This window comes from Thamnophis sirtalis, unplaced genomic scaffold (genome assembly GCF_051295495.1).
Source record: "Thamnophis sirtalis isolate CommonGarterSnake01/CBP01778 unplaced genomic scaffold, rThaSir2_p1.2 scaffold_3, whole genome shotgun sequence".
Taxonomy (NCBI): Eukaryota; Metazoa; Chordata; class Lepidosauria; order Squamata; family Natricidae; genus Thamnophis; species Thamnophis sirtalis.
In genome coordinates this window covers 151,800,299-151,823,570 of record NW_028261383.1, presented here as the reverse complement: position 1 = coordinate 151,823,570, position 23,272 = coordinate 151,800,299, and the positions used below count along the sequence as shown (strand labels likewise).

The 23,272-nt window shown below is 40.2% G+C and overlaps 1 protein-coding gene across 1 annotated transcript; it reads left to right on the top strand.

Moving 5' to 3' along the window:
• Positions 1-777: 777 nt before the first annotated feature.
• Positions 778-17,418, top strand: LOC106543372 (keratin, type II cytoskeletal 4-like). The gene is made up of 10 exons (XM_087708265.1): positions 778-1,260; positions 4,366-4,577; positions 6,195-6,255; positions 7,159-7,254; positions 11,476-11,640; positions 12,041-12,166; positions 13,929-14,149; positions 15,722-15,750; positions 16,693-17,165; positions 17,302-17,418. Exons 1-10 carry the CDS (start codon positions 778-780, stop codon positions 17,416-17,418), a joined length of 1,983 nt encoding a protein of 660 aa, XP_087564391.1.
• Positions 17,419-23,272: the final 5,854 nt, after the last annotated feature.

Below are 23,272 nucleotides of genomic sequence, written 5' to 3'. Positions count from 1 at the left end.
GGTGAATGGATGAGGCAGACTCAGGATTCAGCAACAACAGCTCTGTATTAAGTAGCAACTATGTACAATCCAGCAAAGCCTCTGTCTGGCAGCAGCCCTTTTATAGGGAGCTGTCAGACCCTTCAACCAATCAGATTTGAATACTTAGAGGACCTTGGTGGAAACTCCTATACTGATTTTCAGTATGTAACAAAATGCTTCTTTTAATATTGTTCTGCTTTGTGAATTTATTTTGCCCTAAAAACAACATTTAAAAAATTATAAATAGGATGCCTACTAATTTTCTCCTTTGTGGCATGACTACGTATATGTACTGATTCCATCAAGGTTTTTCTTTTCTTTTTTTGCGTGTGTTTAGTGATACTACCATAAATTATTTGATACTAGTAAAATAGGAGCTTAACAAGAGGGAGCTGAGCAGCAGGGTTGCAGAACAGGCATAGTCTTGGTTTACCAATTGTGGTCAGTAAAGGAAGAGAAAACTTCCTTCACTTTCTTTGTAGCCTGTAATAATGTGAGGGAAACAATTTTCAGACGTCATGTGTTCCGAACAAAGCTTGCAAACAAAGCAATTCCTATCTGCACTTTGAAAAGCACTTCTGTCCCTGAGGCAAGCCAAACCCGAGAAAGTTCCTAAATTAAAATGCTAAACCAATCAAGGACACCTCCACAAGTGTATATAAGCATTCGCTTTGAGGTCGTGTGCTAGAGGGCTGCACTCTCTGCTTTACTTCTGTTGCACCTGTTCCCTTGGATCAACCATCCCGTCGTGTCCCAATGACTCACCAGGTGTCCGCAACCAGGAATACCTTCCTAAGGGGAAGGGGGTTCAGCTCTGCTTCTGCTCTCGGTGGACTTAGTGGACAAAGGACCTATGTTTCCTCCATGCACCATCCCATGGGCAGCGGAGGTAGGGTCCACGGTTTCAGCAGTCAAAGCCTTTCCAACTTGGGTGGAAGAGGAAGAATTGCGCATGGCGGTTACGAACATGGATATTATGGTGGCCACAACTATGGTTGTGCAAGTTATGGTAGCCCTGCCTTTGTTGGCCCAGTGGGTCATTATGGCCCAGTTGGAAGCTTTGGGATGTTTGGTGGATACTCAAATGGTAGGGGGGATGGCATCCATGGCGTTAGAATCAACGAGAAGCTTCTGAAGCCATTGCACGTGGGAGTTGACCCTCAAGAACATATTCTACGAGATCATGAAAGGGAAGAGATGAAGTGCCTCAACAACGAGTTTGCCTCCTTCATTGACAAGGTGAGGAAATCGCTTTCTCTTTGACTTGAAGGTTTTTTTAAAAAAATAAAAGGTATAAAGTCCCATGAGATACATTAACTGTTTCACTAGGTATCATTTGAGTTTTTGAGCGAACTGGTAGTGGAAATTGTGACAGGGTCGTTGAACCAGTAGGGATGGCACACCTGAACCGGTTCCCCGGTCACCACAGCATAGGTTTTTTGTCATTTTTCATGTTCTGCGCATTTGCAGACCTATTTACATGCAACTGCGCATGCATGTACACCAAACCATCAGTAATGCCGGCAGAAACGCACCCCTGATTATCTTACCTCTTAATATACTATTCTTTTAAAAAAAAGTCTGAACATCCACACTTTCTCTAATGCCCATTTTCACTAAATTGTTTAGCTATCGAATTAAAAGCAATAAACCGTAAATAACTCAGAATTTAATATGTTGATCACTCAGTTACTTAAATCAGAGAGCAGTTCTAAAGTGGAGAGATCCATAGCAGAGCTTTTGCTGCTTCCTAAGCAATCTTGGTCTGTGTTAGCCAGAGTGCAGAGTATGGTACGAGGAGATCTTCTTTCTCCTTTCATATTGGTTTACTTCAGGGGTGAAATCAACTGACCTTCGCTACCGGTTTGCAAATGTGAGCGTGCGCATGCGCAGAGTGTCAAAAATGGAACATGATGACATCCGGGCGGGTGGGCAGAGCCTCCCTCCGACAGCGCTACCAGTTCACTCGAACCAGATAGAACCGGCTGAATTTCACCACTGGTTTGCTTAAGAAGCCATTCAATATGCTACCTATAACACTGGAAGAATTTCTTGCTCTGTTGGAGGAAGTATCAGGAAGTGAGGGTGTAGACTCCTGGTGAGCTTGATCATCTATGAAAACACCCAAACCAAGCTAACTGTGCCCTTTTTGATTTACACCATTGCAAACTTTTGGCAGCTACTGATGGGGAAAATTCCCACTGTTACTCAAAGATGTCCTCTTTGGGCTTCTATTTTTACTCCAAGGGGAGATTGCAACATAGAACGAAAGTCTAAGGCTTTATTTTTCAAAGTTGGCAACTAATAATATTGATTCTGAATTATTCAATAAAGTTCGGTTGAAAGGATGCTTTTTTGAAATGTGAATCTGCTGCATAAACCATAATCTGGTGTCCACTCATTATCAATCCCTCATGTATTGAATCATTAGTCAGTCATTCCAAATTCTTCATCATCCCATCATTTAATTTGTTTTTTAAAAAATTACCCTTCAAATCACCCTTCAAATATCCATTTATTTTGTGCCCAAATTTCCCTACCGTGCAATTTTGTATGCAACTTCCCTATATATGCATATCTATCTATCTATCATCTATCTATCTATCTATCTATCTATCTATCTATCTATCTATCTATCTATCTATCTATCTATCTATCTATCATCATACACACAACGTTTCTTTAAATATAACATGTATTGTTGAGCCAGAAATCTGTCAGATACTATCAGACTCTTGACTTATATTTCTACTTGTGTAACAAAGAATTCTATTTATGTTGCCAAATTAGAGAAAACGAAATGGTTACTTTCTTTGCCATCACTATTTTCATCTGATCCTTTAGACTTTTGATTTAGCTCTGTATTCTTTCTTTTTCTACTTGGAATTTTAATTTACTTTCTGAGATGAGTGCACTGAAAGGACGTGCCTTTTGGAAAGGATTCATAGTTTACAAATGAAATTAGTTTCAGTGTTCTGCACAGCGGTTGACTGGAAAAGCAAATCAAGAATGCAGAATATGTGCTCTTTTAACATGCTTTGGATTATTATATTTTGTAATTTACACAATGCACTCTTACCTAGTATGATATATGCCAGATGAGTTGAATTTTGGCTCTCAGCCCAGCATACTTGCTATGAACCATGAGATATGTGTTCCAATAATTAATATTTATTTATATTTTATTTATATCTACTTCTACAAATGCCCATCTCAGCAGTTCAGCTCTGGGAAGCTAACAGGAATTAAAATACAATATAAACTCTATCTATCTATCTATCTATCTATCTAGCTATCTATCTATCTATCTATCTATCTATCTAGCTATCTAGCTATCTAGCTATCTAGCTATCTAGCTATCTAGCTATCTAGCTATCTAGCTATCTAGCTATCTAGCTATCTAGCTATCTAGCTATCTAGCTATCTAGCTATCTAGCTATCTAGCTATCTAGCTATCTAGCTATCTAGCTATCTAGCTATCTAGCTATCTAGCTATCTAACTATCTAACTATCTAACTATCTAGCTATCTGTCATCTATAGTATTTCCAAGCAATTAATACAAAGTGGCTCCTGAAAACATGCTTGGGAAAATTAACATGGAAAATTTCAATAATGAGAAACAACAGCGATTTTGACTTATCTACAAACCTTTGTTAAACATTTTACAGGCAGATGATAGATACTCAGGTTTTCTGGAGCTGTTCATATGTGATTTACTTTGCTAGCAAAATATGTTTATAATGTGCATTGTTATTTGTGCTTAATATGCATTTTGTGTAAATGTTCACATGACTTATAATATCATTGGACTATACAATTCAATACTAATAAAGTTTGTAACTCAGCTTACTCAAAAAGAAAAGGATTCCAGCAACAACCAAGCAAACCACTGCAATGCCAAACTGATGGTGCGTGAGTGATGATTAGGTCATTCAGGTGCCACCATTATGTCTTTGTAGTCCAAAATCTTTTTGGAATCACAGTATGTGATGGTGACATTGACCCCATGTGTATTTGGGTCCACCTTTCCTTCTCTGCAGATACCGATATGCCTCATTGTTTGTCTTGGAAGTGCCTATCCTGAAGCTCCAGAACTTCAGAAGATTTGACTCTGTCCCAGAGCTCTCTAGAGGTTAAGAAATTGCAATGTGTACTATAATAGAAGTAAGAAATTAATAAGCACATGATGAAAGAGGAAACATATGCATAATTAACCATATTTAATTTTAATGAAATTTATATAGAATGAAAGCAGATCAGAGTAAATTTCATTTCAGAAATAAAGTTAAGTCGTGAATCGTTATCTAATTTATGATATTGTTGGATTCTGGTTTATGAAATAGGTCCGAAACCTAGAGCTACAGAACAAAGTCCTTGAGACCAAATGGAACCTTTTGCAAGAACAGGTCATTCCAGCCAAGAAAAGCCTTGAACCGTGTTACGAAAACTTCATCAGCAACATGAGAAAGCAACTGGAGTGTGTATTGAATACGCAAGAGCATCTAAGAAATGAAAATGCTGCCATTGACCAGCTGGTGGACGACATCAAGTGCAAGTAATGTGTGGGTGATCAGGAGGAGGAGAAGGAGGAAGAGAAGGAAAATGGGGTGGGGGTAGATATACTCACAGTCTCAGATGCTTTATTGAAGAGCCAAGGTGGCGCAGTGGTTAAATGCAGCACTGCAGGCTACTGCTAGATCAGCAGGTCAGCGGTTCAAATCTCACCGGCTCAGGGTTGACTCAGCCTTCCATCCTTCCGAGGTGGGTAAAATGAGGACCCAGATTGTTGGGGGCAATATGCTGACTCTCTTTAAACCGCTTAGAGAGGCCTGAAAGGCCTATGAAGCGGTATATAAGTCTACTGCTATTGCTATTGCTATTGTTCTCAGGTGGGGTACCCATTGGCACTAACATGGTATTAGATAGCTTGTTTTATTCAATACTTTTGAAGCACATAGCAATTGTCTCAATTAAAAAGAGGAGACCAGCTATGCAAATTGAAATAAGGTTTATTTCAACTTTTGCTTTCTTTTCTTCTGAACTGGAAATATTTAAAAGACTTAAAAAGAGAGTTAAAGCAAGGTGGGATTAAAGCAATATAATCCACAGGTGGTAATGTCCTATAATGGATTCATAAAAATCTTTAAAATTCTGAATAAGCTCAAAATTATGTTTTCCATAGTCCTCAGTTCTCAAGTCTCATCATCTGCAATACTTCCGTATTGGTTGATTATAAGAACGTTTAAATATGCTTCTTAGATTTATTTTTGTGCTCGGATGCAAACGGAATTGTCTTTTTAAAACTTTCCAGCATAATTTAGACACTGAGTAAAATATCTGAAAATAGCTGTGGAATTATGATCAGTATTTAGAAGTTTCATAAGTCCTTTCCAATTCTATTACAGTACAAAAAAACCTGCCCTGAAAAGTGTTTATTAGATCAATAAATATTTGATGCTCTTTCTGGTAAAGAATGCCTAATTGCACTTAAGTATTAAATATTTTGTCCATATCTCTCAACAATGTGTAAAAAAAAATTTTTTTGAAGCATGGAAGCCAATCAAATAACCACAAGGAGGGATACATTAACTGGCTAGTGAGCAATATTTCATTGGATGGAATAAAATACTTTGGATTCTTTTACTCAAAGTAATAGAATAACAATCTCTTTAAAATTTATAACCTGACCTGCCATCATTATTTCTATAAATAATTCAAGGTGGTAAACATATCTAATACTACTCCTCTCTCCTATTTTCCCTACAACCACAATCCTGTGAGGTAGATATGTTTGAGAGAAACTGACTGGCCTAAAGTCACCCAACCAACTTTCATGCCTAAGGTGTTGTGGACTCATTGTCTCCTGGTTTTTAGACTTAAGGTACCTTAACCACTGGCTTAAACTGGCTCTATATTAAGTATAGCATATGTCTATGCTATTAACATTATATAATATATATCTCATGGGTTTCACTCATTACATAAAAAAGAAAATGATAACTAATGGACAAGAAAATGAATGGGCAAGGGCATTCAAAATATGTAAATAGCCTAAGCAATTTACTCTATATCATTTTATGGGAAAGGTAGTCTTTATCCTTTTTTGGCTTGCGGTGATTCTCAGAGAGTCGTGCTTTGAATGATACACAGCTCTTATTCCACGTTTCCACAGATACGAACAGGAATTCAAAAGACGCACAGATGCAGAAAATGAATTTGTGCTGCTCAAGAAGGTAAGATTTGTGGATTAGTGCCTTAAACTGCAAAAGAAGGCCTTCCTTCCTTCCTTCCTTCCTTCCTTCCTTCCTTCCTTCCTTCCTTCCTTCCTTCCTTCCTTCCTTCCTTCCTTCCCAGGGACCACACCATACCCATTCTCTATTGCTGTAAGAGATCACTTGCCATATTCCCCAATGATTGATTCTCAAGATGCCATTTTACCTACAATATACTTGCACACCAGATAAAACTACAAAGGTCTTCCTGGACAGGGTTGCCAGTCCAAGAAGATGGCAATAGCAGTAGCACAGACTTATATACTGCTTTACAGTGCTTTACAGCCTTCTCTAAGCAGTTTACAGAGTCAGCCTATAGCCCCAAACAATCTGGGTCCTCATTTTACCCACCTTGGAAGGACAAAAGGCTGAGTCAACCTTGAGCCTGGTCAGATTTGAACTGCCAAATTACAGGCAGGCAGCAGGCAGCAGTACTGTACTCTAACCACTGTGCCACCACGGCTCGTCCCCCAAATTGTGTGCCATCCTTGAAAGGGGAAGGTAGTGTGGAATATCTGTCTTACTTTCCTTTTCTATTTCATCAGACTTCCTTTCTGCCTGTTTTCATAATTTCTGCTCTATTTTGAGCAATCCAAGAATTCACCAGCTTTAAAACTGGTTTACCTTTTACTCTTGAGTCAGCAGCCTCTCCAGCATTGTAAATTGAGGGCATTCAGTTAAGTCAAGACAGGTTGAATCCTTTGGGATATGCAGCTGCATCTTTAAGTGGATGTGCCAGGCTCTACTTTTCTCCTTACACCCCAAGGATCTATCATCCTGCTCTGCCTAATGATAGGGCTGCCTGGACATAGGCAATAATTCCAAATTGAAAAAATGTTTAATTAACTGTTCTATCATCTTCAGGATGTAGACTCCATTTCTTTGAGCAAGTCAGAACTGGAGGGGAAAGTACATTTGCTCAGCGGAGAATTGGAATTTCGCAGTGGTATCTACGCAGAGGTAAGAACAACCCTGGGATTATTTTAGATAGAATTGACTCACAAGGGGAAAGAATATGAACACGTATTCCAGTCCAAACAAGCTTTCTTGCTAATTGGGATTTCCTATGCCACCAGCCACACAAAAACCAGGAGGAACAGGATTCCTTCTTATGGTGTTCTGTAATTTTCTAAAGAAAAACAGCTGGGTGAAAATTAGATTCATAGGCATTTGTTTCATGTTCTATCTAGACTTCTAGTACCGTGTTTCCCCAAAATTACAACATGTCCTGATAATAAGACTATGCCATATTTTTCCTGTGGGCAAAACTATGCGCCCTCCCCCAATAATAAGCCCCCTGTACACCCCCCCAGCCAGGCAGAGCGCCACTCACCAACCTAGTGATATCCCGAAGGCGCAAAGCCGCAGGAGCTGAGGGGAGGGGGCCAAAGGTGCTCACATTGCTTGACGCCTTTGGGATACTGCTAGGTTGGTGAGTGGCACTGTGCCCGGCTAGAGCGGGGGGTTGTTTGTTTGTTTGTTTGTTTGTTTTGTTTGTTGACTCAGGGCGGCTTACAGTTTGTGGGGAGGGGAATACAAGACAAGACATGAGACAATACATAAGTAAAAATAGAACACAACATTCATTCATCATTCGGGTGGGGACGGATTAGAATCTTTATCCCCAGGCCTGAAGGGATAGCCAGGTCTTGAGGGCTGTGCGGAAGGTCTGGACGGTGGTGAGGGTGCGAATCTCCACGGGGAGGTCGTTCCAAAGGGTCGGAGCTACTACTGAAAAGGCTCTCCTCCGCGTAGTTGCCAGTCGACACTGACTGGCGGATGGAACTCGGAGGAGGCCTAATCTGTGTGATCTAATAGGTCGTAGGGAGGTAATTGGCAGGAGGTGGTCTCTCAAGTACTCAGATCCACTACCATGGAGGGCTTTATGGGTGGTAAGTAGCACCTTGAAGCGCACCCGGAGATCAACAGGTAGCCAGCGCAGCTCGCGGAGGATAGGTGTTATGTGGGCGAACCGCGGTGCGCCCACAATCACTCGCGCGGCCGCATTCTGGACTAGCTGAAGTCGCCGGATGCTCTTCAAGGGCAGCCCCATGTAGAGCACGTTGCAGTATTCCAGCCTAGAGGTCACAAGGGCCCGAGTGACCGTTGTGAGAGCCTCCCGGTTCAGGTAGGGTCGCAACTGGTGCACCAGGCGAACCTGGGCAAATGCCCCCCTGGTCACAGCCGACAGGTGGTGGTCAAAGGTCAGCTGTGGGTCCAGGAGGACTCCCAAGTTGTGAACCCTGTCTGAGGGGTATAAAGTTTGGCCCCCCAGCCTGAGTGATGGAACACTAGCCAAATTATTGGGAGGGAAACACAACAGCCACTCGGTCTTGTCCGGGTTGAGTACCAGTTTGTTAGCTCTCATCCAGTCCCTAACAGCTTCGAGACCCCGGCTCATCACGTCCACCGCTTCATTGAGTTGGCACGGGGCGGACGGATACAGCTGAGTATCGTCCGCGTATTGGTGGTATCTTATCCCGTGCCTCCGAATGATCTCGCCCAGCGGTTTCATGGGCAGCTGCCCAGCAATGCCCCTTTCCAGCCGGGCAGAGCACCATTCACCGACCCAGTAATATCCCAAAGGTGCTAAGCCGCTTGGTGCTCTGCCCGGCTGGAAAGAGAGGTTGCGCAAGCACTTGTTCTGCCTCCAGCTCGCGTGCCTCCCTGCCTCACCATGTCCAACTCTCCCTGCAGGGGTGGGCCAGGCCGCCGCCGCTGCCGCCATGCTCCAAGCATAAGCAGCTTCCAAACTCCGGAGATCCGCTGCTGAGTCTTCCGGCAGCGGCTACTCTGGGACTACGCTCTATGGTTGTGGGCTGCCTGCAGCCAGCCCACAACCATAGAGCGTAGTCCTAGAGTTGCTGCTGCCGGAAGACTCGGCAGCAGATCTCCGGAGTTTGGAAACCAGTTATCCTCAGAGCAGGGCAGCGGCGGCAACAGAGCGGCAGCAGCCGGGTGGCGGCATCCTGGCCCAGCCCTGCAGGGAGAGTTGGACATGGTGAGGCAGGGCCATTTGACCCTGAGGCTGTGCCCAGCTCCTCAGGCGCCCGCTTGCAAGAGAGCAGCCACCTGGCAACCTCAAACCAATAAGCCCTCCTCCTGATAATAAGGCCCAAGCAAAATTTGGGGGCTCAAAAGAAAATAAGACCCAGTCTTATTTTAAGGGAAACACGGTATTCATTAAAAAGCAATGCCCTACAATGCACAGAAAATGGCAAGATCCAAAGAAAGGAAAAATGAAATCTCTTAGAAGTAGCTCTATTTCTCTCAAAATAATTTGTGAAGGGCCCCGTTACTTGGGTTTACTATTAGCTGATTTATCATCATGGCCACAGTTTATACTTACCTATTTTTCAGAGTATAAGATGCACTGGAGTATAAGACACACTTTCATTTTTGGGGAGGAAAATAGGGGGGGGGGATTCTGCCTACCAGGTATTCGTCTAGCTAATGTCCTTAGTCTGATCGGCTTCAGCACATAGGTTTGCTGGTTTTGAGTGCACACACCAGTGGTGAGTTGCTCCCGGTTCGGCTAAACCAGTAGTAGCGGTGGCAGGAGGCTCCCCCCACCTGCCTGGACACTTCTACACATGTGCAGAAGTGTTGCGAGTGTACGAGTGTGGGAGCGCACCTGAACCAATAGTGAAAAAATTGGCAACCCACCACTGGCACACACACATTTTTTATCCCCTGGTTGGGATAAAAAAACAGCTTCTAAAGCACTTTTGGAAGGAGCAGCAATGAGAAAAGCAGGCAAAGCATGGAAGATGGTTTCACTCATTAATTCATTAGAGTTGAAAAAAGCTTTGAAAAAGCTACATTCGGAGTATAAGATGCACCCAAATTTTCAGCCTCTTTTAGGGAGGGGTGCTTCTTATACTCCGAAAAATACAGTATTTATCATGTTTTCCTTGCTTTTAATGTCTTTTCAATTGTCTTGATTGTTTTAGAATTGTAAGCCACCCAGAATCACTTAGCTTTAGAAATTAGATAAATAAATTAGTTTTCCTATGGGAGCAACCAATCAATGCTCCTAGAGTTGGATTGAAGTATCTTAGAATATACTGTATTTCCCTCAAACAGTCAGTTTCTATAGGAGCAAATGTCTCTCTCAGTATTCTTATTTTTTTCTGGATACAATGGTAGCCACCACTTTCATTTCCATCAGCCTCAAAACAACCCTAGCCCTGAGCAATATGGGAAGACAAAATAGTCACCAGGGTAACACAAAATTGTCACTCCAAGATGCAAGCCAACCTTTTTACTATTAAGTAAAACAATAATGTGCTTTGGCCACCAAGGGAAGAGTGACACAACAGAGATTTTTCCCATATCTATTATTTTCCTTTCAACAATGTTATTAAAACATACAGTAAAAGTGTTGAAAATCTACATTTTTTTCTATTGCCCTAGTCATAACTAAGTAATTTGTTTATATGACAAATTGTTGCTATTTTGGGTTAAAATATTTTTAAATATAAAAAATCAACAAGGTTTATCTTTAATATAGTTGTGAGGTTCAACTTGAGGGATGGCATGAAAGAACATTATTTTCTTATTTCACCTTCAGGGCTTTTTGAGACGTAATAGCAATAGCAGTTTATATACCACTTCACAATGCTTTACAGCCTTCTCTGAGTCATTTACAAATATCAACATATTGCCCCCAACAATCTGGGTCCTCATTTAACCAAGCTTGGAAGGATAGAAAGCTGTCAACTTTGAGCTGGTCAGGATCAAACTCCTGATTGTGGGCAGAGTCAGGAGTGCAATACTGCATTCTAATCAGTCTGCCACCACAATTCTTTTAATGCTTTGACAGTAAAGCAATGGAAAGGCCAAGGGGCACCATCATTGGGCACTGCTTAGGGCACCAGTTGGTCTTAATCTGGCTTAGTACAAGCCCAGTGGGAAGGATTTTAAAAGACAGGAGGAATATGCAGTATATAGAGCAGCAGAGGTTTCATCAGGAAAATAATCAGTTGTAGTTGCAACGTTCTTATTAAAAGATGAAGAATATACTTCACTAAATCAGCAAACAGGATACTTCCACCTATTTCATTTAAAATAGTAGCTTTGAGGAAGCCCCTATTGCAGTCAAGTCATATCTCATGGTTTGCTTTTATGTTAATGTAACCCTAGAGGTGCGAGAGCTACAGATTTTCTATGATTTTTCAGGAATTAGCACAGCTCAGTAACAATGTTTATGACACCAACATCCTCTTGCAAATGGACAACAGCCGAGACTTGGACATTGACTGCATCATCAAAAACGTGGAAGCATGGTATCAAAATGTTGCCCATGGGAGCAAAGAAGAAGTTAATGCTTTTTATGAAAACCGAGTAAGTTATGGGGCCATGGGCATCTGTTTGGAAAACTATATGGGTCTTATGGAATTCATTCCATTTTTCACGTACTTTTCCTGTCGTTCTCCAAAATATCTTGGCATGTTCCAGAGGAGCAATACTTAATTCATGAACTATTAATGCATGTTCCTTTTTCTCTGTCCCACCACTTTTGTCCACCTAAATTTTCTCTTGCCCCTGTTCTCTTTAGCATGTCCCTTAGGTCAAAACAGGCTGAAATTGGGATTGCCTAAAACCACCACTGAGAATTTTTGCTTATTATGGCTTTGTCCTCACGATCCAATAGGAATTTATTGAGACGTAAATGACAAATTCCATGTAGTAGCAATATTATTAACATGTTTGGTTTTTTAAAAAATATTGTCTTGGATATCAGTTCCAGGAGCTTCAGCAACAAAGAGGCAAATATTCTCAAACTCTGAAGATCAACCAGCAAGAGATTGCAGATCTGACTCGTCTGGTTCATAAATTGCAGTCTGAACATGATATTATTAAAAAACAGGTAGGGGCAACCCTGATGTGTTATTCCTCATCTGTTTGTTTCAATATACCTATTGAAGTCATTTCTGGAAACCTCATTATGGAGTCCAAACTTGTCAATACTTTTTGTGAACACTTCGACCAGGGTCGAATATGCTGTTTATGTTCAGCACTTAGAAAAACATTGGCAATTTGTGGAAATTTTATTTTATTTAGTTTTCAAACATGTAAAAGCTAACGGGTATAAGTATAAACAAAAATATGAACACAGTAAATGGGTACAAATAAATGGAGACAGTAGGACAAGGATGATAGGCACGCTGGTGCGCTTATGCATGCCCCCTTTTTTAATCTCAACTGCCTTCAATAATATCATTATCACATCTGGTGGTTTATCACATCTGCTGGTTTGTGTACTGACCCTATATCTTCATACATGACAGGGATATTTATATCATCTATGTCAGAAAACAGGCCTACTTTGAGTAAAATAGTTGAAACAAGGATAAAAGCAAGCTTGGGCATCTATGGGAAGATGAATGATATCACCCATACATTTGCACCATAATATCACAGACTGACCTGAATTATGTAATTTGCATTGTTTGTGTGTGATGGCATTGTGATGTGTGGTATAATCATGGTCTCCATCAAAATCCTATAAATATAAAATTCCTTCTCCTCCCCACCCCACCCAAGATGTAAAATAATGGTAATTTTAACAGATTCTCTTTTCTGCAATTGTTCTTGATTAGTTCCATTATGAGACTATAATCCTCCTGTATTTGAATTGGTGGTTTACTGCCCCTTCTATTTGAGGAATCTTCAACCAAGGTCAAATTTAAAGATAAGGCGCCAGAAAATGGCAAGACAGGGGTCTTGAAGTTGTCCATCAATGGTCAATACATGAGCAACAGCCTTAGCAGGCATGGAGGTTGCCTAGTTAGCTTTCTTCTCCAAATTGAGTGGTGATCTATTTTTATTCACAGGGAAGCTATTACACACAAGTACGTCTTTTAGGCAAATCTATGTTATTTTTTGTTTACTTTATTTGGGATTCGTTTCTCATTTTCTTGGCAATGGGTGATTTGCCCATCTATTCCCTTGATCCAAACTTGTGAGTCAAGAAAATTGAAAGTCAAGAAACAGACCTGAAAATGAACACACACAAAAATGAAAGGAAGCACTGACTTTTGTATGGCCCTAGCTTCAGCTGAGTTTCCATATTTTTAATATTTACTCTGTCCATACTGTTGGATACTAAATTCCTCTTGCTTTTTGAATGATTTCGATTTTGTGGCCAGGTTCTTTGTGTGTTTTTCATTTTTTACATCCTATTCCAACTTTGATATCTTTATTAGTCGCTTCATTTCTCTCTCTCTCTCTTCCTATCAGGTCCTCCTGGACAGTATTTCTCCTTCTTCTCTTTCTTCTCTCTCTTGTTGCAATTATGGTGATTTGCATTTCTTTTTTTAACATTGATATTGCTTTCATTTCCCCCTTCAGACATTTTCAAGCTAATGTTAATTTCTGCTTAGCTCAACTGTTGTTTCATTTTGATTGGATGCCTTCTCTCAATTCTAAATTAAAAACACCGAAAACTCAAAATGCTTCTCAGTTCTTGACTTTTTTTTTTTTGATATTGGCTTTCCCTTCGTCCACAATCTGACATGTTAAAAGGCATTTCTTTTTCCTTATTTGCATTATTACAAATTGGCATGCACCCCAGTGCCATTTTCCCATTCGTTGATTCAGTATGGACTTTGCTTGTCTGTTCTGAATAGGTTAATGCTTTCCAAACGTCCATTTGTGAGGTTGAGCAGCATGGAGACTGTACTCTGAAAGATGCCCGGGACAAACACATCGATCTGCAAACTGCTGTACAGAAGGCCAAGGATGACTTAGCGAGGCTGCTAAGAGATTACCAAGAGCTTCTGAACACCAAGCTCGCTCTTGACATTGAAATTGCTACCTATAAGACATTGCTGGAGGGAGAGGAGACCAGGTGACTATGAATGACGTTCAATATATCCCAAATAGAATATGAAACTCCTTTGGATTCTTTTCTCTCCCTTTTCACTCATGCGACTTTGTCAGTTGAGAAGGAACCTAGTATTTCCTTGGCTATAGAGCCGAGATGGCGCAGTGGTTAGAGTGCAGTACTACAGGCTCCTTCAGCTGACTCCTAATTACAGTTCAGCAGTTCAAATCTCACCATCTCAAGATTGACTCAGTCTTCCATCCTTCAGAGCAATGGTGGGTTACGGCCGAAACACCCTGGTACGGACGTACTGGTGCCTGCTGGGAGCACAAGTACCATTCCAGTATGGTGCTTCAGAGGGCCCACCCACCCGCCCGCCCTCCTTACCTGTATTTGACCCAACTGGGCCATTTGCGCACATGCACGGAGTGTATGGCACCTGTGCAGCGCTCTGCCGAGCAGCTAGAGCATCACGGGTAGTGAGTGTGCATGTGCGTCCAGCCCCATCGCAGCGTACCGGTTGCGATGGGATCTGGAACCCACCACTGCCTCTGAGGTGGGTAAAATGAGGACCCAGATTGTTGGGGTCAATAGGCTGGCTCTATAAACTGCTTAGAGAAGGCCGTAAAAGCACTGTGAAGTGGTATACAAATCTAAGTGATATTGCTATTTCACTGAGGCAGAAATTTGTTTCTTAAATAAACCTTAGCCACAGAGCAAAATCTGTCTGGAAGTGTGTCTGAGATATTTTTCTTAGGGTAGTACTCTGGAGATTTTCTTCATGGTCTCTAGCTTTTCCGAGGTGGAAATCTTTAAGTTAAAGTTAGATTTGGTTTTTAGATCAGATTTTCGGCATGTCTATAATTAGGCATGAAAATACCTTTGTTTTGTTCTTCCTACTGCCAGAAAAAAACACCTGTGGTTTAAGATGGTTTTCCTTCCTCTGTCATTGATGGACATAAACCAATAGGTGGATGTGTCAGGGTTTAATAATGTATACAGCTAATTCTCAATTTATGGCCGCAATTGAGCCCAAAATTCCTGCTGCTAAGTGAGATAGTTGTTAAGCAAATTTTGTCCCATGGTATGACCTTTCTTGCCACAGTTGTTAAGTGAATCACTCTGTTAAACTACTAGCAGAGTTGTCAAGTTAACCTCACTTCCCCATTGATTTTGCTTGTCAGGAAGTCACAAAGAAAGTAATATACTCTGGGACACTGCAAACGTCATAAATATGAACCAGTTGCCAAGTATCCACATTTTGATCACATAACCCTGGGGATGTTGCAATGGCTGTAAGTGTGAAAAACCTGTCATTTTTTTCAGTGCCATTGTAACTTCAAATAGTCACTAAACAAGTGGTTATAAGTTGAGGACTATCTGTATTTATGATTTCCAGAATAAGTGCATTCCAATAGCTTTATAAGCCAAACCCACCTCAAATAAAGCAAAGAAAAATTAGCCAACTGCCTATTAATTACAATTACAAAATTGCAATTACAAAAGGCCATGGGCAGGACAAGGATTTGAGTTGTCTGTCTGGAATAGGTCATAAGGCTATCTGATTGCAATAGAATCTTCTTTTTCTCCTTATAGGATACATTTAGGAAATCCTGTCTGTATAGGTAAGTAAAAAGCATGAAAATATGGTGGGTTATGTCATCAATTATATGTTTGGTCTTCCTTTTTAAGGACTGCAGGTATGCTGTAGTGCCAGTTTGAGCCAGCTGGTGTTAAGGCACCAGACTAGAAATCAGGAGAGCATGAGTTCTAGTACTAACTTAGGTATAAAGCCAGCAGGGAGACCTTAGGATTGTCTGCTCTATGTCAGCCCTAGGAAGGGGACAATGGCAACACACTTCTGAAATCTTGCCAAGAAAACTGCAGGGACCTGTCTAGGCATCTGCCATGAGTTAAAACCTGACTCAAAAGTACAAAACAACAACACTTATGTTGGGAAAATCACGATTAGGGTCTGAACTAGTCCATGTTCATCAGTTGATGTGTGTACAATTTTCCTCCAGGCTGCAATTATTATTTACATGTTATTATCTAAATCTTCCATCTTCTTTGCATCTTTTTAGTTATTTATTATTACTTTCCTATCCAGCTAAGGTGGCTCACAACAATAAAAATAGAAAGGTTAAGTCCAAATAGCCTTTGCACAATGGCAATCCTGTTTGTTTTTTTAAAGAAAAAGTTAAACTCAACAGTTAAAGACCTACCAAGAGAGCTGCATTGGTTTTCTAGCTAGCATGACCAAATGGTTGTCTTCTTATTTCTTATAGTGTTCTTATTTCTTATAGTGTTCTTATTTCTTATAATCAGCTTACTCCCATTTTTGTGAGGATTTTCTTGAGTGGGTGAACATTTTCTACAGCAAAGCTGTATTTTTTTAGGTTACTTTGGAAGAAGAGTTAGAAGGGATTCATTTATCACTTTCATTACACGCTCTTGAAAGTATTAAAGCAATGGTATTGCAATGATAAGGTGAGAAATAGCTTTCCATAGGTCTCTGGATTTATCCTCCGGATCACACAAGTTGACTTCTCTACTTTTTCTTGCAGATGTGATCAAACCTGGAACAGAGAATGCAGCTGGATACCCATTTTCAAGTGGATATGGTTCTCTGGGTGGAGGATATGATATGGGATTTGGTAAAGGGTATGGAATGGGAAATCAGGGGAGAAGCAATAGGAACTACAGCTCCAGAAGTACTGGATTTGATCATACTGGAAGGAGCAATATAGCTACAGGGAATGTGTCAGCAGATGCAGAGTTCCACCAAGGAAGAGGGCATAGCTATAGGAATGAGTCCTGCTCTGGTAATCCCTCTGCAGGCATGCGCCGAGCCTCAACAGAAGAGGCTGGCAGAGGTGCTGGCTATGGCCCAGGTGCAGGATTCAGCACACGAACTGCCTATGGATCAGTCTGCGGTGGAGGGAGGGGATATGGGTCTACAACGGTGGCAGGGAATTGCCCAGATGGAAACTACCCCCACAGAGGTTACGAATACTCAGGGAATGCTCCATTTGGGGATGCAAGGTGGTGCTCTAGGGCAGGAGTGCCGATGAGGGGTGCAGCTGAAGGGAACCGAGCCTCTGTAGGAGTAGGGGCGGCAAGTGGAGTGTGTTACTCTGGATCACTAGGAACCCCTGCTGGGGTGTGTTATGCAGGACCAGCAGGAACATCTGGAGGGGTGTGTTATGCAGGACCAGCAGGAACATCTGGAGGGGTGCACTATGCTGGGCCAGTGGGAAGTTCTGGAGGACTGTGCTACCCTACAGCTGTAAGACTTTTTTAAAGAGATTGGGACAGTCTTATTTTTAACATTCAGTAATCAAGCTACTATAAAGTTGGTCATAGACCCTGACAGCACAATAGAAATTCAGAAAAACTTCTCCTAAATCCTTTGGAACAATGTCCATGACTAGTAACCCATTCTGTATTTGTATTTTGATCAATCTATTACTTTAAGCAAGATATTTGCCCCAGAATCATATACTTTGATTCGATCGTCAACCATTTTTCCATGTATTTTCCACACTGGCTTTTTTCTTAAACATACTCTTACTAACATTTTATACTAATGTTTTATTCACAAATTTGTATTAACTGGAAAACAAATGCATTATTTTAGGAGAGGGGTGGCACTATTTTTTAAAAACAGCTCTTTAAACTAATTGACTTTTCACCCAAATTTTATTTTATGGTTATTGCTATAGTTAATGCAAGCATACATTTGACATTCCAAAGTATTTATTCCCTTCTGATGCTTAGATTACATTTCTTTCCCTCTTGGACTTCTTGTGATGATTGTGTGTGTCTGTTTAATAAGTGGAGTGTGCTAGCATAAGTAGAAAGCAAAATGCTACAAGGAGAACTTAATTCCAGAAATCAGGATTAACCCTACTTCTGACAGATTCGTATAACAAAATAGTGCAATGTGCATGCTACATAATTATTGTCAAAGAAGCTCCGCCAAGGTGAAAAACAGCAACAGAGATGTTAGAGATCAGTAGATATAATGGTGAGGGACAGAACGAAAAGTACTAAAACTAAGAAGAAAATTTCACTGTTATGACTTTCAAAGATACAATACTAATATTCTTCTTCCTTAAAGACTTACACATGCCTGGTCATGTAGAATAAAGTCTTCTACATGTCTGACCATAAAGAGAATGTTACTCCTTGCCACCTTCATGGATATTCTTTAAAAATATTTGAAAATCATAACTAGTGATTTTCCTAAGTACATCCTATCTTCTGGGGCAGAATAACAACTACATAGCTGTCGAGGTTCCCTAGCATTCCATACAAAGGGTAATTTTTGTGTCAGAAATCTGATCCAGGTGGATAAAGTCTAATGAGTACAGCTATTTCGAAAGAACAAAAATCCATTCCAATGTTTTTTAAACCACTGTTTAGAATTCATTAAATTGTAGAAGTTCTTTTTCATGAAGTTGGATTCTCAAATATTCTGCTTTCTACAATTGAAGTCATTGGGGATGTTGGCCATCTTGCCATGATGCATAATCTTTTGATAGTATTGCATTAGGGACTGCATGTTGTCAAAAAATTTGTGTTATTCTCTCCAGCCAATGAATAAAGAATTAAAACTCTTTCCAGTTACTTTTACCTGTGATTGATTGATTGATTGATTATTTTTCCTGCTGAGACTCATGGCAATTTATAATTTAGCCCATAAGCAAGCATCCATAAGCGGTTAAGATGTCATAGAATAATTCTATCCTATCACGTGTCATTGAAGAATATTCTATTCTTTGTGTTTCTGTTTCTAATACCGTGTTTCTCCGAAAATAAGACAGGGTCTTATTTTATTTTGACACCCCCCCCAAATAAGCACTTGGCCTTATTTTTGGGGAGGCTTTATTATTTTTGAGGTGCAGAAGGCGGTGAGCATAGTTACCTCATGGGTGCTGTTGTGTTGCAATATTTTCAGGGAGGGTTTATTTTTTGGGGAAGGCTTATTTAAGCACATGCACTCAAAAGCCCAATTGGGCTTATTATCCAGAGAGGTCTTATTTTCAGGGAAACAGGGTAGAAATAAAAATAAACAAGTACGAATCCAATACCAAAAATACAAAACAATTGTGATAATGGTAATAAGAACAGAGAAAAATGAACTTGTAACGAAAGCAGATACAAAAAAAAGTTAACTAAAGTTAAAGGAAATTTAAATAGTGATGGCAAGAACGAACTGTTTAATGAAAGGATATGTGGAAGTAGTAGAGCAGTGTTTCTCAACCTTGGGCGACTTTAAGTCCTGTGGAATTCAACTCCCAGAATCCCCCAGCCAGCTGGCTGGGGGATTCTGGGAGTTGAAGTCCACAGGACTTAAAGTCGCCCAAAGTTGAGAAACACTGTAGTAGAGCATTCTAACTTTAACAGCTTCCAGAACACTAGAAGGCATGAAGCAAGTTCAAATTCTAAGGGGAAGGGATAACATAAGATTGGGGCATTTTCTTGTTCCTTCTCATTTATGCTATTATAATGAATGATGTTTAGGATAATCAGTTTTCTTTTTTAAAGGACGTTAGAAGAAAACACAGTATACGTAGCTTGGGTTCTTGACTTCTTCTTAAGCATTTACTTATTAATGTAAAGTTGAATGGACTTACTTAACAATGAGCTCCATAACATGATGAGCCATGATTATTGTTTTGGCTGTGAGAGACAGTATTATCAAAAGTTCCTTCTCAAAAGAAAATTGTAGCCATCAGCACGAGAAACTAAAAAGGACTAAAGACTAATTTATATATACTTCAATTCATAAAATGAGAAATTCCAAACATCTTCTAACCTATCTATCTTCCATAAAGGAAAAAAAAATAGGTTTATGATGATGTCAGAATGATGCATCATGACATCACTGTGAAAATAACACTTATGATTCAAGTGTGTAATTCTCATCATTTGGAGAGATTTTATGTTATGACATCACTCACTTCCCATTCCTTGCAGAAAGGTTAATGAAGCAGACTTCACCTAGATGCTGGGTGACACATGCATTTTCTTCTCTTTTGAGAATGGAATGGAATAGAATAGAATAGAATAATAACTTTATTGTCACTTTAAATATACACTAATCAGCATACATTAAAATGAGATTTTGTTGCATACAGCTCTCAAAGGGTAATCACCTCCAATGTATACTACATGAACATGACAAAAACTATACATTTACCCACATACACACACATATATGACCCAAAGAAACAACACAGTCTAGTTCTGCATTTTCTGATAGAAGTGGAGGGCTTTGTGGCTGATTTTTGAAAGGATAAGCTTGCTGTAGCATCATTTTCTACTGTAAGCCTACAACAGTTAAGAACCTATTGTGATTTCTCAATGGAAACAGACATACTCTAAAGGCATAGCCATTTTTGGTATATTATCTATTATTCCAAAGTAATAACTGGAGTTATATATTAATAATAATTAAAATATTATTTCTGAAGCTGGCTAACTGTTACTATAACAGAAGGTGGTGTTCAGTTCCGAATGACATTCAAATTTCAGAACCTTTCTCTGTACGGTGAGTTTGTACCTCAGGATCTGGCTAGAGAAGATGAAGCAGAAACACTTACCTGTGGCATACACCTATTTATTAATATGTCTCCTCAGTGATAAAGTTAATGATTTATTCTATGTGCTAGTGGAACTCAAGTCTTTCTGTATTTGGCATTGCTTCTGGGCATTCTTTCATTCTTCAGGACTGGGGTAGGGAAACATTTTTCAGGAATGCCACATAAGAGTCGTCATGCAGTGAGAAGGGCAGCAAACAAAATTAATCACTAAATAAATACATAAAGAAAAAGACGACTCTGAATTCCAAAGGGGCTTTTCCAAAAAGGCAACTGGGACTTCTTAGTTTTTTGTCCCTTGAAAATGTTTTGCTTCTCATCCAATATGCTTCTTCAGTCCTGAAGAAGCTTCTTGGATGAGAAGCAAAACATTTTCAATGAAAAGTCCAAGAAAGTCCAGTTGCCTCTTGGAAAAGCACCTTTGACCTGGATAAAGGAGAATCTCCATAAACATGACTCTGAATTGAATGTGATCCCCCCGCCCAAAAAAAAAGGACTCAGGCAGACAGACAGCTTTATAAACCTGATTAAAAATCCTGTGCAATGTCATACCTGTCAATCTATAGTACCCAATTTTTGAATTGGCTACTGAAAGAATTCCTAGAAATTGCCCACTTAACAATTGTAGACATGCGATACATGTGCCTATATGTGTGCATTAATTGACCCTCCTCCCCTTATGCCAAACATTTCCTTTTATGCTTTGAAAGCTTTACTCCTCTCTCTCTCTCTCTCTCTCTCTCTCTCTCTCTCTCTCTCTCTCTCCCTCCCTCCCTCCCTCCCTCCTTCCCTCCTTCCCTCCCTCTCTCTCTCTCATCCATCAAGCTGACTTAAGCCTCTCCAATATGGCGGCCCTAATCATCTAATAAATTTTTTTATGACTGTAAAATTCTATGCTAGAGGTAGGCAATAGTATTTCAATTATAGAAATGGATTACCTTTTCAGACCCAAGGTCATCAGCAAAACCAGAATTGTACACACACACCACATAGCATCAGCCCTTCATGGTAGACAAGACTAGGAAACCAATGTCAACAAGATCAGGGCTCCTTTTTTAAAATAAAGCTATAATAATTGAATCTTGCAAGTCTGAGGATGCTTTGTCCTCTCTCCCCTTTACCGTTGTGGGAACTAGGAAAGGGCTTATTGAGACATTTATTCATATTACTTTCCTAGCATAGGCACAAGTCCCTTTTATCTGGCCATTATCTTGAGAGCAGCTCTTCCTCTGTCCTTCAAGGCTATTCCCTCTCCCCTCAACATATTCCTGTCTGCACATAAACACATACCTGTAGGGATTAGGAACAATGGGCCTTTTATGACTTGTGGACTTCAAATCCCAGAATTCATGAGCCAGCCATGCTGGTTCAGGAATTCTGGAAGTTGAAGTCCACAATTATAAAGGGGCATTGTTCCCCACCTCTGCTATAGAGATACATACTTACATTCAGACCTCTAGGCAAGTTTTTATTCTCTATTATCCTATGCATAGGGTTCAGAATATTGACTGGATGTGGAAAATTGTTGTGAAACTCTCATTTGTGAGAAGTGTTTTAGGTTACAATATAAATATTGGCTGAATTATGAGCTACCCTTTAGAACAGGGGGGAAGTAACATTTTTCAATGAAGCTATATTTTTTCCTTTTTAAACACCCCCCCCCCCTTGCTTCACAGAACAATTTGACATCAAAAAGTGGAGCTGAATATTCACTTCTTAACCTTTACATTTTGGTAGGCGGGACACCTGCAAGGCAAGTTAAAAATACTCAAAATATGACACACATTAAACAAAAAAGGAAGGGCTCTGATTGTTACCTTGATATTTTTTTTCTCTCCCTCCCCAACTCTCCTTCATGAAAGAGTTGTGCAAACACATCAAATATTTGAGATAACTCAACAGTTTGTTATGGCAAGGTGGTTATTTGCTTTATTCGGCATGATTTTTAATTTAAACACATCAGATCAAAATGCTGTGGTTTTCCCTTGAGTATTTCTTTCTCGCTCAGTTTTCACAAAGCCATGATAAGAACCTGGAAATATTGGTTGATGTGGCAAGCAGGACTGAAAATGCTGAGCCAGTCACTAGGAAATGCAAAATTAGGAACAGATGAAAGGAAGAAAACGAGAACGGTACTTTGGCTAAAAGCCTAGCTGACTAGGATCTTGGCAGCTAAGTCTAAACTATGATGAAGACAGCTAGAAACTACAACCAGCACCTTTTCTACCAAATAAAGATGATCCTAAAATTTATGAATTGTACATAATACCCTTAACCTAATTTTGATTAGCACAAATGCCTGTGCTCAATTTGATCACAAGTCGAGGACTATCCGTAGTCCTAAATAGTGCCAGGGTCAAGGTCAAGGCAAAGGTTCCCTTCTTACATATGTGCTAATCGTTCCCAACTCTAGGGGGTGGTGCTCATCTCCATTTCAAAGCTGAAGAACCAGAGCTGTCCGAAGACGTCTCCGTGGTCATGTGGCCGGCATGACTAAACGCCAAAGATGCACGGAATGCTGTTACCTTCCCACCAAAGG